Source organism: Schistocerca cancellata, chromosome 4 (assembly GCF_023864275.1).
Source record: "Schistocerca cancellata isolate TAMUIC-IGC-003103 chromosome 4, iqSchCanc2.1, whole genome shotgun sequence".
Lineage (NCBI taxonomy): Eukaryota > Metazoa > Arthropoda > Insecta > Orthoptera > Acrididae > Schistocerca > Schistocerca cancellata.
The window spans coordinates 138445499-138460064 of NC_064629.1; the positions used below are offsets into that span (position 1 = coordinate 138445499).

The 14566-nt window shown below is 37.2% G+C and overlaps 1 protein-coding gene across 2 annotated transcripts in view; it reads right to left on the bottom strand.

Annotated features, from left to right (window-relative positions):
- Positions 1-228: 228 nt before the first annotated feature.
- Positions 229-14566, bottom strand: part of LOC126183308 (zinc transporter foi) — a 161040-nt gene continuing 146702 nt past the window's right edge. For both annotated transcript variants that reach the window (XM_049925153.1, XM_049925152.1), the window contains exons 11-12: positions 5718-5905; positions 229-1299 (exon numbers count right to left, since the gene is read on the bottom strand). In XM_049925153.1, coding sequence (XP_049781110.1) covers positions 1153-1299; positions 5718-5905 — 335 coding nt within the window. In that variant the 3' untranslated portion in view covers positions 229-1152. The remainder of the gene's footprint in view (positions 1300-5717; positions 5906-14566) is intronic.

Genomic DNA, 14566 nt, shown 5'->3' on the forward strand with positions numbered 1-14566 from the left:
TTAAGTTGCTGTCCCGCAAAAAGAAAAACAATAGTGTTGCGTGCCCTACTTATTTTTAACAAGTACCTCATTTTCATTAAACAGCAACCGATAAACAAACCTTTTCAGTTACTCTTACATTAAGAAGACATTCCATTGAAAAGATCTAAAATGTTCATACAATGTAAAAGAAGGGTGTTGCAGCAATTGGTAAGGAAAGTGAAAAACTTGTGTAGAAAACTTATCCACTGTTTATTCACACACACTTCAACAATGTTACAAAACCTCACAAATTAAACTATCATAAATACAACTTCAAATGAGTGAGTAAAGAATTTCAAACTGACAACAAATGCAGAACAGTTACTCAAATACAAACAATACAATAAACACACTTACACAAAGAAAATAACATAAAAATAATTTTTAAGAAACAACAGAAAACCTAAGTTCACCAGCCACTTGGCATGACAAAAATAACAGTAACATCAGGCAGCTATAAATAATGTAAATTGAGGTGAAACAAGAGTCAACTGCTTCCAGAGCGCAAAACAGCATTTGCCACAGGAATGTCTCTCATTTTACCATGTTTAACACAGGGCACAAAGTTGATGTGATACAGAGGAAAATTAATCTTCCTTGCACAAAACAACTACCCATAAAATATTTGCAACCTAGTTATTATGGCGAGAGTCTTGGAAGTTGATGTCTCTCCATCAAGAACCTTGTGCAATTCAAGCCATGAATTTTAGCTGACATTAAAGTGTCATTTGAAATTGTGGAGGAGGAGGGAGGGAGGGAGGGAGGGAGGGGGGGAGGAGGACCTAGTGTGGTGAACTTACATTCAACAAATAATGGAAACTGAATGAAAAGTAGAAAAATTATCTTAGAGATATGTAATGCCCTACTTAACATATTGCAAACCTTCATATTAATAAATGCTAATAAAGAAAGCAATGATTAAAGAGAAATACATAAGCTGAGAGGGCAGTTTCATTAAATTATGATTTTTGTTGAGCACACACAGAATGGATCAGACAATATGCTGCCACACATTTTTATACTCAAATCAATAGACATCTTAAAAATCAACTACTATCACTGACAGAGAACAACGAATTTTAAAATATGGGACTTCAGTAGCAGCTGCCATGAAATATTAAAATATTTTCGTTAAGTTTTGAAGACAGTCTTAATATCATGCTCATAAAGAGCAATTAAGAGCATGATTCCAACACCAACCAGCAGGCCGAGGAACTGCAGGAGGCACTGGCACAACGAGCCGCCCTCCTTCGAGTGGCCGCTAGTAAGCTCTGGAATCTGAAACATTAGTTAATATGTAAATAATTAAGTGTCTCAACAGGAAAGCTACAAGTAATCTGAAAGAATATTCTGGTTTAATCAGTCAACAGTGTAATCATTTTGACTATTTAAATACAATGACACTGCAAAAGCTTAAGTGTCAGAGTCGCTAAGGATGGTTAAATCACACATAAAACAGAAACTATCATTAAGTAGTTGTTGAAAAACTTGACATCGGTGGTGTTCATCACTTATCCTTGCACGTCGCCACACACATCTGCGAATTCTAGGAACACTGTATAAGTCTCTCCTATATGCAAGAGTCAACTCTGTACCTTACCATAGACTCAGCACAGCACCAGCACTTAAGTGAGTGAGAGTGAGAGAGAGAGAGAGAGAGAGAGAGAGAGAGAGAGAGAGAGAGAGAGAGAGGAGAAAAAAGTCATGAAGAAGAAAGTATCCGAATGGGACAGAAATCAGTAGATGTTGTGCACACATCAAATGATTATGATATCACAAAAAAAAATGCATAATTTATTTAAGAGAAAGGGCTTCAGCAATTGAGCAAGTCAATAATGTGTTGGTCCACCTCTAGCCCTTATGCAAGCAGTTATTCAGCTTCGCATTGATTGATAGAGCTGTTTGATGTCCTCCTGAGGTATATCGTGCCAAATTCTGTTCAATTGGTGCATCAGATCATTAGAACTGTGAGCTGGTTGCAGCGCCCTGCCTATAATGCTCCAAATGTTCTCAATTGAGGGCAATTCCAGTGACCTTGCTTGCCAAGGTAGGCAAACATCAAGAAAAGTAGTAGAAACTCTCGCTGTGTGTGGGCGGGCATTATCTTGCTGAAATGTGAGCTCAGGATGGCCTGCTGTGAATGGCAATAATATTGGGTGTAGGGTATCATCTACGTACCACTGTGCTGTGCTGGTGCCACAGATGACAACTAAAGGGGTCCTGCTATGAAAAGAAATGGCACCCCAGACCATCAATCCTGGTTGTTGGACCGTACGGCATGCGACAGTCAGGCTGGTATCCTACCACTGTCTTCGGCCTAGAATCTCTGTGACTGGAGTAGAACTGTCTTCAGTAATGAGTTCCACTTTGAACTGGGCCCCAACAACCAGTAAAGATTTGTCTGGTGATGCCCCGGACTGTAGTAGGATACCAACCTGACTATTGCCTACCAAATGACCCAACTAGGAGTGATGGTCTGGGGTGCCATTTCAAAGCAGGACGCCTTTGATCATCATCTGCAGCATCCTTACAGTATGATGGTACATCTACAATATTCTATGCCCTGTTTTGTTGCCCATATATTTCAACAATTTAATGCCTGCCCACATACGGCAAGAGTTTTTGCTCCTTGCATAATGGCGACAGGTGGACCAAGACATTACTGGCTTGCTCAATTTGTGAAGCTCTTTCTCTTGAATAAATCACCCAATTTTTCTGAAATTGTAATCACATGTTTGTCTGTATATGTACATCACATCTGATTTCCATCACATTTTGATAATTCCTTTGTGGTGTGTCATTTTTCTTTTGTTTTAAAGTGTATTTCATAAAAGTGAGGTAGTTATCTTGCAACACTAATACCAATAAAACATGCTAAATTCAAGATAATTATTCTCCTTAGCAGAGCTGGAAAAAAACCTAATATCTGCTTACATATAAAAATTTGAAACGCCATAATGATTAGAATGGAACACATAGCACTGTACAACATTTACGCGATTGCAGATGCAGAAAATACAAATTCCTAAATTAGTACTGACATCTGGTAATATGTGGTATGCAGTGTTGCTATGGGGATAGAGAATTAATTTGTAGTTGTTACAAGCTGAGAACTTCCCCCACAGGAATTGCAATGAGCTGCATGGTCAACAGGCACCCTCTTATGAGTTCAAAATAAAGATGAAGAACCATGAGAAGAAATTCTCCTGTTGCATGACTATTCATGAGAAACACCACTCACAGAGCATGCACAGGGTACACTGAATATGCAACAGCAATATCAACATTCAGTAGCTGGTATGAACTAAGTGTAAACTCTGACTGAAGCAGCCTCACAGGTAAAATGTCAAGTACGTCCTCAATTGACATTCCCATTCAGTATGGTGGTTTACAGAAGCTCCCACTGCAAACAACCCACAGTTCTTGAACAAAACACACTTTTGTTCCTGGAAAGTGATTGTATTCTCTCTTAAAGAAAAAAATATTTAATTTAATCACACAAAAACAGCATCATGTTCATGTAATTAGATTCGAGATTTTGAATGTTCATAGACATGAATGAATAAAGGTTTGAAATACTGACACACAATAACTCTTTGAAAAGTGGCTGTCAGTACAAAATATCTGTGGTAATTTACCAGCTCAATGCCTCACTTTTCTTGAGGTTGCCTTTGACTGTGCTGAGGAGCAATTGTGTTTTTATTTGGGGGAGGGGAGGGGCAGGAAAAGTACTCATTGATATTGTCATTCTCTAAAATGTGGCCAGTTCTTCTTTATGTAGGAGCAAAGTGGCACATGGTTCTTCCTCTGGCTACTGAGCTGCTTGCCACTGCAGTCTTTGATCGAAACCACATCACATCTAGTAATGACTGTATCCATTCTTCCTGACTGTGTTCCTCTTCTCATGTTACATAGTTTCGTAGTAGGAAAAACATGGACTATGTGAACAAAAATGTTGATTATACTGTTTTTTTTTTTTCTGCAGCCTCACTCATTGTTGCACTATATTAAAAAGAATCCAACTGATTCTGGGCAGCAACTTGTTACTGAGGATGAGACGGGTCCATGACTTCATTAAAATGTAATCAAGCCCCAAATGATGCAAAACAGATTTCATCTGCTGGAAAGACTGAAACTGAAAAGGAGAAAGAAATAACTGGCAAATGGTATGAAAGTTCCTGAACTAACTTGAGAAAAAATAAGCAAATAGAGGATTACAAAAGATTAAATATCATCTTTCTTCATGGCAATGTAGTTGCCCACAAACACGACTTCCACTTTTCGTGGTGTAAATATCACACGAAGTGATGAATTTTGGAGCAATGAACGTTTTGACCACTTCCATACTGAATTAAATGGTTTGGTAGACAATAAGAGCGAGTGAGAGCACATGGACATGAAATTTCATGTCAATTAGTTTAAACACAGGTGATGTATGATGTGAATCACAAATGATCAGCATGTGGGCACATATACAATGAAAATTCTAAACATGTCAGCTTTGTAAACTTGTTGACACATTGTACATCATAGCAAGACATCACATACATGATTCATGGAACATGAACATAATTACAAAATCTTACAGAATAACAGATCATTTATAGAATAGAATCCAGTATTGATAGTGCAATGAAGGTATAGCAGAAAAATCTCCTCCTCCGTCCCTAAAATTCTACTAATCTTTTCAACCATGTCTACATGTACCTCTCATCCTTTGTCCAAGCCCACTCATCCACTTTCTAGCACATATTTACAATCACGAGGCATTCTTCATATTTATTTATGTAAATCAGTTATATTATTTGTACACTAGATAAGTTGTCAGCTACAATGTTTTTTAATTGCAGTACAGTTAGGACTGATAATCTAATACGGCATATCCGGTGCAAACTGTTCTCTCCCTTTCTGACAACTCAACTTACACACTACATTTCTTCTGTTGCCTTGGATCACTATAAAAAGTCAACTACTCTGTAAATCTAAACAACAGATTGTAATGTCTGTTCCAAAGTTATTCACCAGCATGATGTCATCTTTGATGACACTAGCCCATTACTTTCCAATGACAATCATTTAAGAGAAAACCTGTTTACAAGATAACTAAGTACTGTAGTTTCTATTTTTATTAATATGCTTCAAACAATTTACACTACCTCTACTCCTCAATTAAGCCAGAATTTCACAGCACACTGACCATGGCATTATTTCTAATCTGCCATTCATTTTAGTTCACAAAAATGTATCTTCAAAAACCACAAACCTCAGGACATAATCAGTATCAAAGAAGTGTCTTTTCAGGTAAGGAAAATCAAACAAACTGCAAATATTCTATAGTTGCTTAACTAAAATCATTGTAATAAATCTGTGTGTCACTTTAATATTTACTGGTTAGTACAATTGGTTGTTTGCTATAAAATCACAAAAATGTGTTTTACATGACACACAGTCTAGTATCAATGCAATCTATTTGACAACAGCTACCCTAGAGGCAAATTTTACTTAAAAAAAATCAAAATATCAAGTTCAAATTATTGCCATGCAACATTAAGAAAGCCACAGGTTACTGAGCACATGGATTAATAGTGTACCTCACAACTTATGGTAGGTGATCTGATTCAGATACATATGTCTTCTGAAAACTGATAAAATTAGGAAGTGAGCACTTCACAAATTTATTTTATGATGCAACCTACCATGTCAACAAGGCCTATGTACAAAAAAAGTCCTCCTGCTAGTGCAAACACCCATGAGGTGGCTGACGAATTCTGGCCTAATACCAATCCAATCACCATCCCGAACAGACAGAGGATAGATGACAATAAATTGTAAAATACTGCTTGCTTTGGACTCATCCCTGCTTTCAGTAGCACAGCAAAATCACCTGCAAATATCAAACAGTGAATGAAACACCAAACAAAAATTGTTGCAATTATTAACATGAATGGAAATAAGTGTCTAATACAGAGATGTTCTGTAGCTATATGGTTTACACACTAACAGATATTCCAAAAATAAATGTTGAAACTCTAAGTGGTCAGTAATGCTCTAAACAGTCAGTAACTAGAAATGAACTTCTCAGATTACGATCTCTTCTGCGCGTGCGCGCGCGCGCACACACACACACACACACACACACACACACACACACACACACACACACACTAAAACTTATTTTTAAAAATAGGTTTGAGGAGAAATATACTGGCATAAAATGAATGAAAGAAGTTTACAGATATATGTGGCTGACTGATAATGTAACATAAAATGGATTAACTATGTAGATTGTGCATTAGCATATTCAACTGCGACTTTCTTTTCTATGAGCTGTAATAAACCTGTACAAAAATGAATGGCAACTTATTGATGAAATAGCATACAGACAGATTTTGGAGACTTTTTTAATCTGTACCTAATTTTTCTTCACATAAAAACCATGTATCTTCAATAAATTACAATGTGTCAAGGAGCTGTTAATCAAGAACCACTAGTTTACCTGATAATATTAGGAACTGCAATCTCTTCAATGTGCTTTGTGATTTCAACATACATAGCCACAGAATAACAAAATTATATGGAAATCTTTTTTATTATGGAAGTTAAGTTAAAACCTATCCTGTCAAGTCCTGTCAAACAGTCTCTCCGCATGTGCAATACTAAGCTTTCACTAATGTCACCAGACCTATAACTAGCTATCTCGCTCTATTCCTAGAATGGATATCTTACCAACCAAAATGCTACTGAATTCAATATTGCAGAGACATGGCTTAACCACAGCCATTTCTCAGCAATATCCTTCCTTCCAGGAGTGTTAGTCTTGCAAGTTTTGCAGGAGAACTTCTGTGAAGTTTGAAAGGTATAAGAGGAGGTATTGGTGGGAGTAATGCTGTGAGGACAGATCGTGAGATGTGCTTGGGTAGTTCAGTCAGTAGAGCATTTGCCCGTGAAAGGCAAATGTCCTCGGGTTCGAGTCCTGGTCTGGCACACAGTTTTAATCTGCCATGAAGTTTCAAAGACAGTCATGTTGTGACAGTGGGTGAGATTGGTAATAGTCTGGATAAGAATGGGGCAAAGATAACTTTTGAGAATCTTGGGGGCAACATGCATTTTGATGAGTTTTTTCAGTGTAATGCTACTGAATGGCAGAGCTTTCCAGAATTCAGTGACTGGAACTGGAGTTTAGCTTACTTCTGTGACAGGTAGGACAGTTAGATATTAATGTTAGTTTGATCAACATGCATCTTTACTAGCATGATGTTTTTATGGTTCAAGTAGTTCACCCAGTGGTTACAAGAAAAGAAAACTTCACATCATAACAGGTATTCCATCACATTAGGGGGCAGCATGGGAAAGTCCACAGAGCATCGCCTTCAAAGGAGAGAGAGAGAGAGAGAGAGAGAGAGAGAGAGAGAGAGAGAGAGAGAGAGAGAGAGAGAGAGAGGGGGGGGGGGGGGGGGAGGAGGGGGGGGAGGTGTTGTTGCCAGATGCATGTGGAGATCCTTCTGCGTACTCAAATCTTCTTCACAGGTTTCCTTTGTGCATGGGGAAATTGCTGTTTATGTTGCATGTAACATCTTTAACACAGATTGAGATCCCAAAATTTTTAGTAAAATTGTGTTAGAAAGCCTTGCAGTAATGTTTCACTACCTGAGAATGAAGATTTGAGTATAATCAGTTTTTAAGTATTAGTTTTCCTCAACATACTTGACACTGTGTTACCTTCTACTTAGAAGAATAATATCACCTGGCCACCTCAATAACTTTTTAGGCAGTGCATGTAGAATAGTGACATACATTATTTTCTTTTTTCATTTATTTTCAACAGCAACTTTCCCAACAAGAATGCAAGAAAGCAAGAGTACATTAATATATTTAACATTCAATTATGTCTCATTAGTTAGTATCTTCAGTGTAGTTTGATTGCTAATGGGTTATCGCACCATGAGGCACTACTCTTAATCTTGGGGAATATAAAGAAAGAAGTAAATGAGGATATAGAGTTCAAGACCTTTAGAGTCACTAACCACTTTTAATATATCCATTCATTCAACTCTCGAAGGATAATCAGTGGCAGACAGTGTCCAGCATAGCTCTACAATATATTCACAGAAGCAGATAAATGTTTACTATGTAATTGATGATGAGGTCATTATAAACAGAATATAAGGGAGGGAAACTAAATTTGTATTGACCTAATTAAAGGCACTAAGATGCTGTTCACCTTAATTTAAGAAAACCAAAATAAAATAGCTGAATGGGAATTTGAATCAAGCTCCTTCGAAAACCAATCATAAAAATTAACCACATTTCGTGAAAGCTGCTTTTCATTAAGGTACATAAAACACATTTCCAATAGTGCCAGTCAGTCATTGTGAATAATGCAAGACAAAAGAATGCAAGAGAATGGGATAATTGTATCAGAGATTAAGACACAATCAAGAAACATCTGTAGTAGACAAAACTAAGGGTCATTATTATTATTATTATTATTATTATTATTATTATTATTATTGTTCTTCCTTTTCTCAGACGTTATGTCTGGTCAAAAATGGAAAGTGACACGGACCTTGATCAAGTGTGACTTCCTTTTAACTGTACGGTATATGTTACATTGCATTTAGGAACTTTTGGGTAATTGAACAAGTATCAATAATTACAGATTTCTGTAGTTGTATATATAAGTTTGGATGTGGCTGTACTGCGTTGATGTACTGGTGGATATTGTGTGGTATGACCCCTGTAGTTGATAGTATAATCGGTATAATGTCAATTTTTTCCTGATGCCACATGTCCTTGACTTCCTCAGCCAGTTGGATGTACTTTTCAATTTCTCCTCCTGTTTTCTTCTGTATATTTGTTGTATTGGGTATGGATATTTCAATTAGTTGTGTTAATTTCTTCTTTTTATTGGTGAGTATGATATTATTATTATTATTATTATTATTATTATTATTATTATTATTATTATTCAATGCTTAGATCACAACTGGTTTCAGACTATTCCATGTCTATCATCAGGTAAGAGTCTGAACAAATGGGTCTGAGCACTATGGGACTTAACATCTGAGGTCATCAGTCATGTAGAACTTAGAACTACTTAAACCTAACTAACCTAAGGACATCACACACATCCATGCCTGAGGCAGGATTCGAACCTGTGACCGTAGCGGTCGCGTGGTTCCAGACTGAAGCACCTAGAACTGCTCGACCACAGTGGCTAGCTAAACAAGACACCAAAGCTACTAATACTACTAATTTTTACACACAGTAGTACACATGAGAAAACAAAAAAGAAGTACTATATAACATTTTTAGAAAACAATGATTGGGCTAGGTGCAAGAACACTGGGATACTTACATTTTGTGCTGTGACCCCGTGTGCCATGGTGGAGAGTATGGGATGCAGTGTACTACCACTGAGCACAAAGCACAGAGTAGCATACATGAAGGCGGAAGTAAACTTTGGTAAACCAGATTGGCAAAAGTACTGCCATATGTTGATGGGAAGAATAATGTAGGATCAACTAGCCCAGCAGTTCAAAGTTTGATTTACATGCAAAAGGAAATAATTACAAAAAAGCTGCATGACAAGTGTTAAGAGTGCACAATGAGTGGTAAAGGAACGTACTGAAACAGGGGCAGTACCATAGTCATGAGCTAAAAGAACATACACATATATCACTCCTGTTAAAAATCATCTTGCTACTTATCAAAACAGAAAGTAGTTAAACCGTGAAGTGCTCACTGTTAAAATACCATACAATTTAATAGCTAGTAGCAATAACAATAAAGGGACACTGAAAATAGGAGCAATACAGCAATGTAATAAAACAGCTAACTAAAAGCCGGTGACTCAACAATGCTTATGTAAGTTAAGACGTGACACAATTTAATTTTACATCACGAATGACAGGTAAATTTGAATTTAGTGAGGACTCAGATAATGATGCACAACAACGCACCATGGCCACTGGCTAAAAAACTAAAAATATGCAAATTTCTAGAAGAAATAGTCATATGCTGTTTAGTAGGTAACTCAAATTAAGGGCCATCAAAGCAATGACAAAAAGACTGGCCCTGTTAAGAAGAATACCTGTGTAATGTACAATAAATAGAAACCAGAAGAAGGAAGAAATGAGATGGGATAGTGCTTCAAAAAAAGAGACTTTTTCAGAAGGGCCCATGAACAGATGGCAGTACTTTTGCCAATCTGGTTTACCAGTTTACTTCCTCCTTCATGTACGCTTCTCCATGCTCTGCACTTGCTGGTGGTACACTGCGTCCTATACTCTCCGTTGTGGCACTGAAGGTCACAGCACAAAATGTAAATGTCCTAGTGTTCTTTCCATACTTCTTTACTCAGGCGTCATCTGTCATGTTGTCTGGAGTTGCTTTGGCACTGACTTATGACTTACTGCACCTAGCCCGACTGCTGTTTTCTAAAAATGTTACATGCTACTTCTTTTTTGTTTTCTTTTCTCATGTGTACTATTGTGTGCAAAAAATATTATTAGCTTTGGTCTCTTGTTTATTTTCAATATCACAACTGATGATGGGCATGTAATAGCCCGAAACCGGTCATGGTCTAAGCATTGAAAAATAAAAACATATCTTACATCTGAAGTGGTACTTTCAATATCTATTATAATGCTCAGTTGCAGATGTTCCTCATGAAGAATAATCTGCAGCAAGTTCTTGCTTACATGGTGTGGACCATTTGAGTAGTTTCTTCTTCAGTTATTATCTCAGTCGACATGTCATTTATACACTAAAGCTTCCACATATCACCACATAAGTAAATCTTTCTCTCCCAAATTTAACAATACCAATAACAACATTACCATTCTTACTTCTATAAAAAAGGCAATCATTGATCCTTAGTGGCATAAAATGAAGGAATGAAAAGTAAGCTAAAAGTGATATAAGAATTAAATCAGAACAGTGTCATGAAAGCAACAGAAGGTGCATATATATCAGTTCAATGAAATAGGACATTACATATATTACAGACATTACCAGATTATATATTGTGTATTGTAGGTAAACTGAACACCAGCAATATATTTTTCTTGTAGAACATGTTTTTAAGAGAACACTGGAAATTAATAAAAAGAAAACTGCCTGACTAATTAAAATCTGTGATGCATAACGATTTGCATGGTTATGATCACTGTTGTATTATGTAATGAAATTGAAAATGTAATACACAAAAGAGTAGTTGCCCATTTCTTTGAACACAAGTTATTAACAAATTCACAGTTCTGTTATTGAAATTACTCTTCAGCTGATCAGGCAACAGATTCCTTTTGCAGAAGATAAAAGCTGTGGCCATTGGGTGACTTTTACACTATCATCTCCCCTAGTGCTGTGTGAAGTCTACAGTTACATCCATTATCCAAATATAGAAAAGAAGAAAGAGTAGAATTTAAAGTCCAGCTGAAAGTGTGGTCATTAGAGATGGAGCACAAGCTCAGTTATAAAAGGATGGGGTAGGAAATCTGTTGTGCCCTTTTTAAATGAACCATCCCGGTATTAATGACACCCTGGCAGTGAAATTACTGGTTGGTTGATTTGGGGAAGAAGATCAGACAGCGAGGTCATCGGTCTCACCGGATTAGGGAAGGAGGGGGAAGGAAGTCAGCCGTGCCCTTTGAAAGGAACCATCCCGGCATTTGCCTGGAGCGATTTAGGGAAATCACGGAAAACCTAAATCAGGATGGCCGGACGCGGGATTGAACCTTCGTCCTCCCAAATGCGAGTCCAGTGTCTATCCACTGCGCCGCCTCGCTCGGTGCGTGAAATTACTAATTTAATTAATTATTGAATGGCTGATGGTATGTGTTGCTTTGTGTGTAATTTCAGTGAAAGTTTTCTTATGTAATCACGCTTCTGATGCAGTGATAATGTGTTTCACTAAGTAAAATGAAGTATTGTATTGGTCATTCAATACTACAGATTTAAAAATGGGACAATTTCATGGGGGAATTTTTAGTTCTTTCATCCTCAGAGATTACAATTTTTAAGTGATGTGTTTGGTAGCTACAAGTTCTCCAATTCTTGCAGTTTCTAATTCTTTTTCCAAACTGTTAGCCTTCTCTTTAATTTTCCATACACTACACATTTATCGGAAGTATTAGGAGATTTTTTTTCTGAACCTTCTTGAGAAGTTAAGTTTGTTTTTATACTATTAATATTTATTGGAGAGTTGCATCAAACTAGTCTTCAGACTACTAGCAGCAGCAGCAGTAGGATTATGTGCCTTTAAAACTTAATACTTTTGTGTTATACTTCTGGTGATGTTTGTATTCTGAAGATTCCTGACGTGTAACTAAAGTCTATAAAAGTGAAAACAGCTCTGGTATGAACTATAACCACTGAGGAGATACATAGGTATAAGTCTTGTGGTGTCAGTTAATGAAATATATTACATTATGTATAAGGATGTAACATATTAAGTGTCCATAAAAGCAACTGTGGCAATGATGTCAATGTATACGAGGCTTATAATGAGCCATCGGTGGCACAATGAGGGGCATTCATTTCTTGTATTGTGACACTGTGAAAAGCACCAATCTGACCATGGTCTTTGCTTGAACTGCATAAGAGAAACTGTCTTCATTCAGATGCAAATTATGAATTGGAAGGAGCAACATGTTGTGTTTTTTGGTTTGCCCATAGATGTTTAGAGAAACTTGAAATACACTGCTCTCAAGGTTGGACTTTACTACTTATGAACTGATATCTTATTGTAGAACAGCCACATGAAATTACATTGGACACTACAGCAATTTTTTTACCTGATCTTATTCTAAGTAATGTAAGCATATGTTCATGGGATGACATAGCTAGATTAATGTTTATCATCTAGGTTTTATCCCTGTTTTTAAGGCATGCACTAACATTTTTTTAATTTTTATTTTTGTCCTTACCTCTGACATAATTTACATTAATTATCAAATTTATTATGCCTAATGTCAGTCGCTTGATTACTTACTGCTTGATATCAGTTAAGGGAACTCTAAAGGCAGAAGAGATCTAGATCTTCAAAGTAGTCATCAGCATTTTGTACAACCCATTGCCAGTGGTATGTAAGTCATAGGATACTCTTAGCAGTGCCAGCAGTGTTGACAGTTTGAGCGGCGCAGTCTATTGCCCGACAAATTTGTAGCAGTTTTGAAGTGAATGCTGTGAAGTGTTTCCTTCAGTTTAGAAATTAAGTTGAACTCAAGAGGGCTTAAGTCAGTGGAGTGCAGTAGGTGGTACAGCACATAGCAGCCCCATCAGTCAAACAAATCAGTAACAGCTTGCACTGTCAGTGCTTGAGCATTGTCCTGCAAAATGATGGTCAGGTCCTGCAGAAAATGACATCACTTCTGTCTCTAATCTGGCCATAGGTTGTGTTCCAAAAATGAACAGCATAGAGACAGAAGTGATGACACTTTCTGCAGGACCTGACCATCATTTTGCAGGACAATGCTCAAGCACGTACAGTGCAAGTTGTTACTGATTTGTTTAACTGATGGGGCTGCTGAGTGCTATACCACCTACTGCACTCCCCTGACTTAAGCCCTCAGAAACACTTCACAGCATTCGCTTCAGAACTGCTAAAAATTCGTCGAGCAACAGACCAGGCCACTCGAACTGTCAACACAACTAGCACTCCGAAGAGTATCCTACGACTTACACATCACTGGCAACAGGTTCTACACAATGCTGGTGACTACTTTGAAGGTCAGTAAAACCTTGAAACACATATCTATTTTGTACGAGCTGTAAATAAATAGTTGCCACTATTAAAGTTCCAACCCCTGTACATTACTTCACATTGTGATCCAAATTGGAAACACTGCTTCCGCTTAGAATTTTACTTCAATGTATTTTTCTTGTGTAGCATTTTAAATTAAGTCGTTAACAATGTGCCTTTCACTATGTGACTTAACAAATTATTTTACTGCAGACTGTAAACTTACTCCTAATTCTGTTAACATCTTCTTTCCTCATTTGTCCTTTTAAAGAAAAAGTCAAATTTTAGCATGACAGGTTGTTCCAGAGCTGCCTCTAGTTATTTTTTATTGCAGTTTAAAGCTTTGAAGTTTTCATTCACTGTAGTTCATTTCATGCTGCCTGCCTCCTCATGTTCCTCACTCGTGTGTCCTATGTATTTGTGTCTGAACTGACACCCACTTCAAGTTCCAGCCTTTGGCAGCGGTGATCCCATCACAATAATACCCTATAAATGGAGTTGGTTCTCTTCAAAACTGGAGAAGTACCATACCATTGTGACCCTGGCACTGGCTGAATAAAGGGCAAGGAAAGGGAAGAGAGTCCAGTCCACTTACATAAGTCCACTACAGACAATAGTGCAAAGTATTAAAGTGTGTCATTGGAGAGGTTAAAACAATGCATTACACAAGGTAACAGGAAACTCACAGAACAGAATTAAAACTATTTGCTCAGTTGTAAAGAATTTCAGAGTAGAATGTAAGTGCCTGATATATCACATATCTTCTACGAGAGAATGATACTATTAATGATTCTTTGGAGT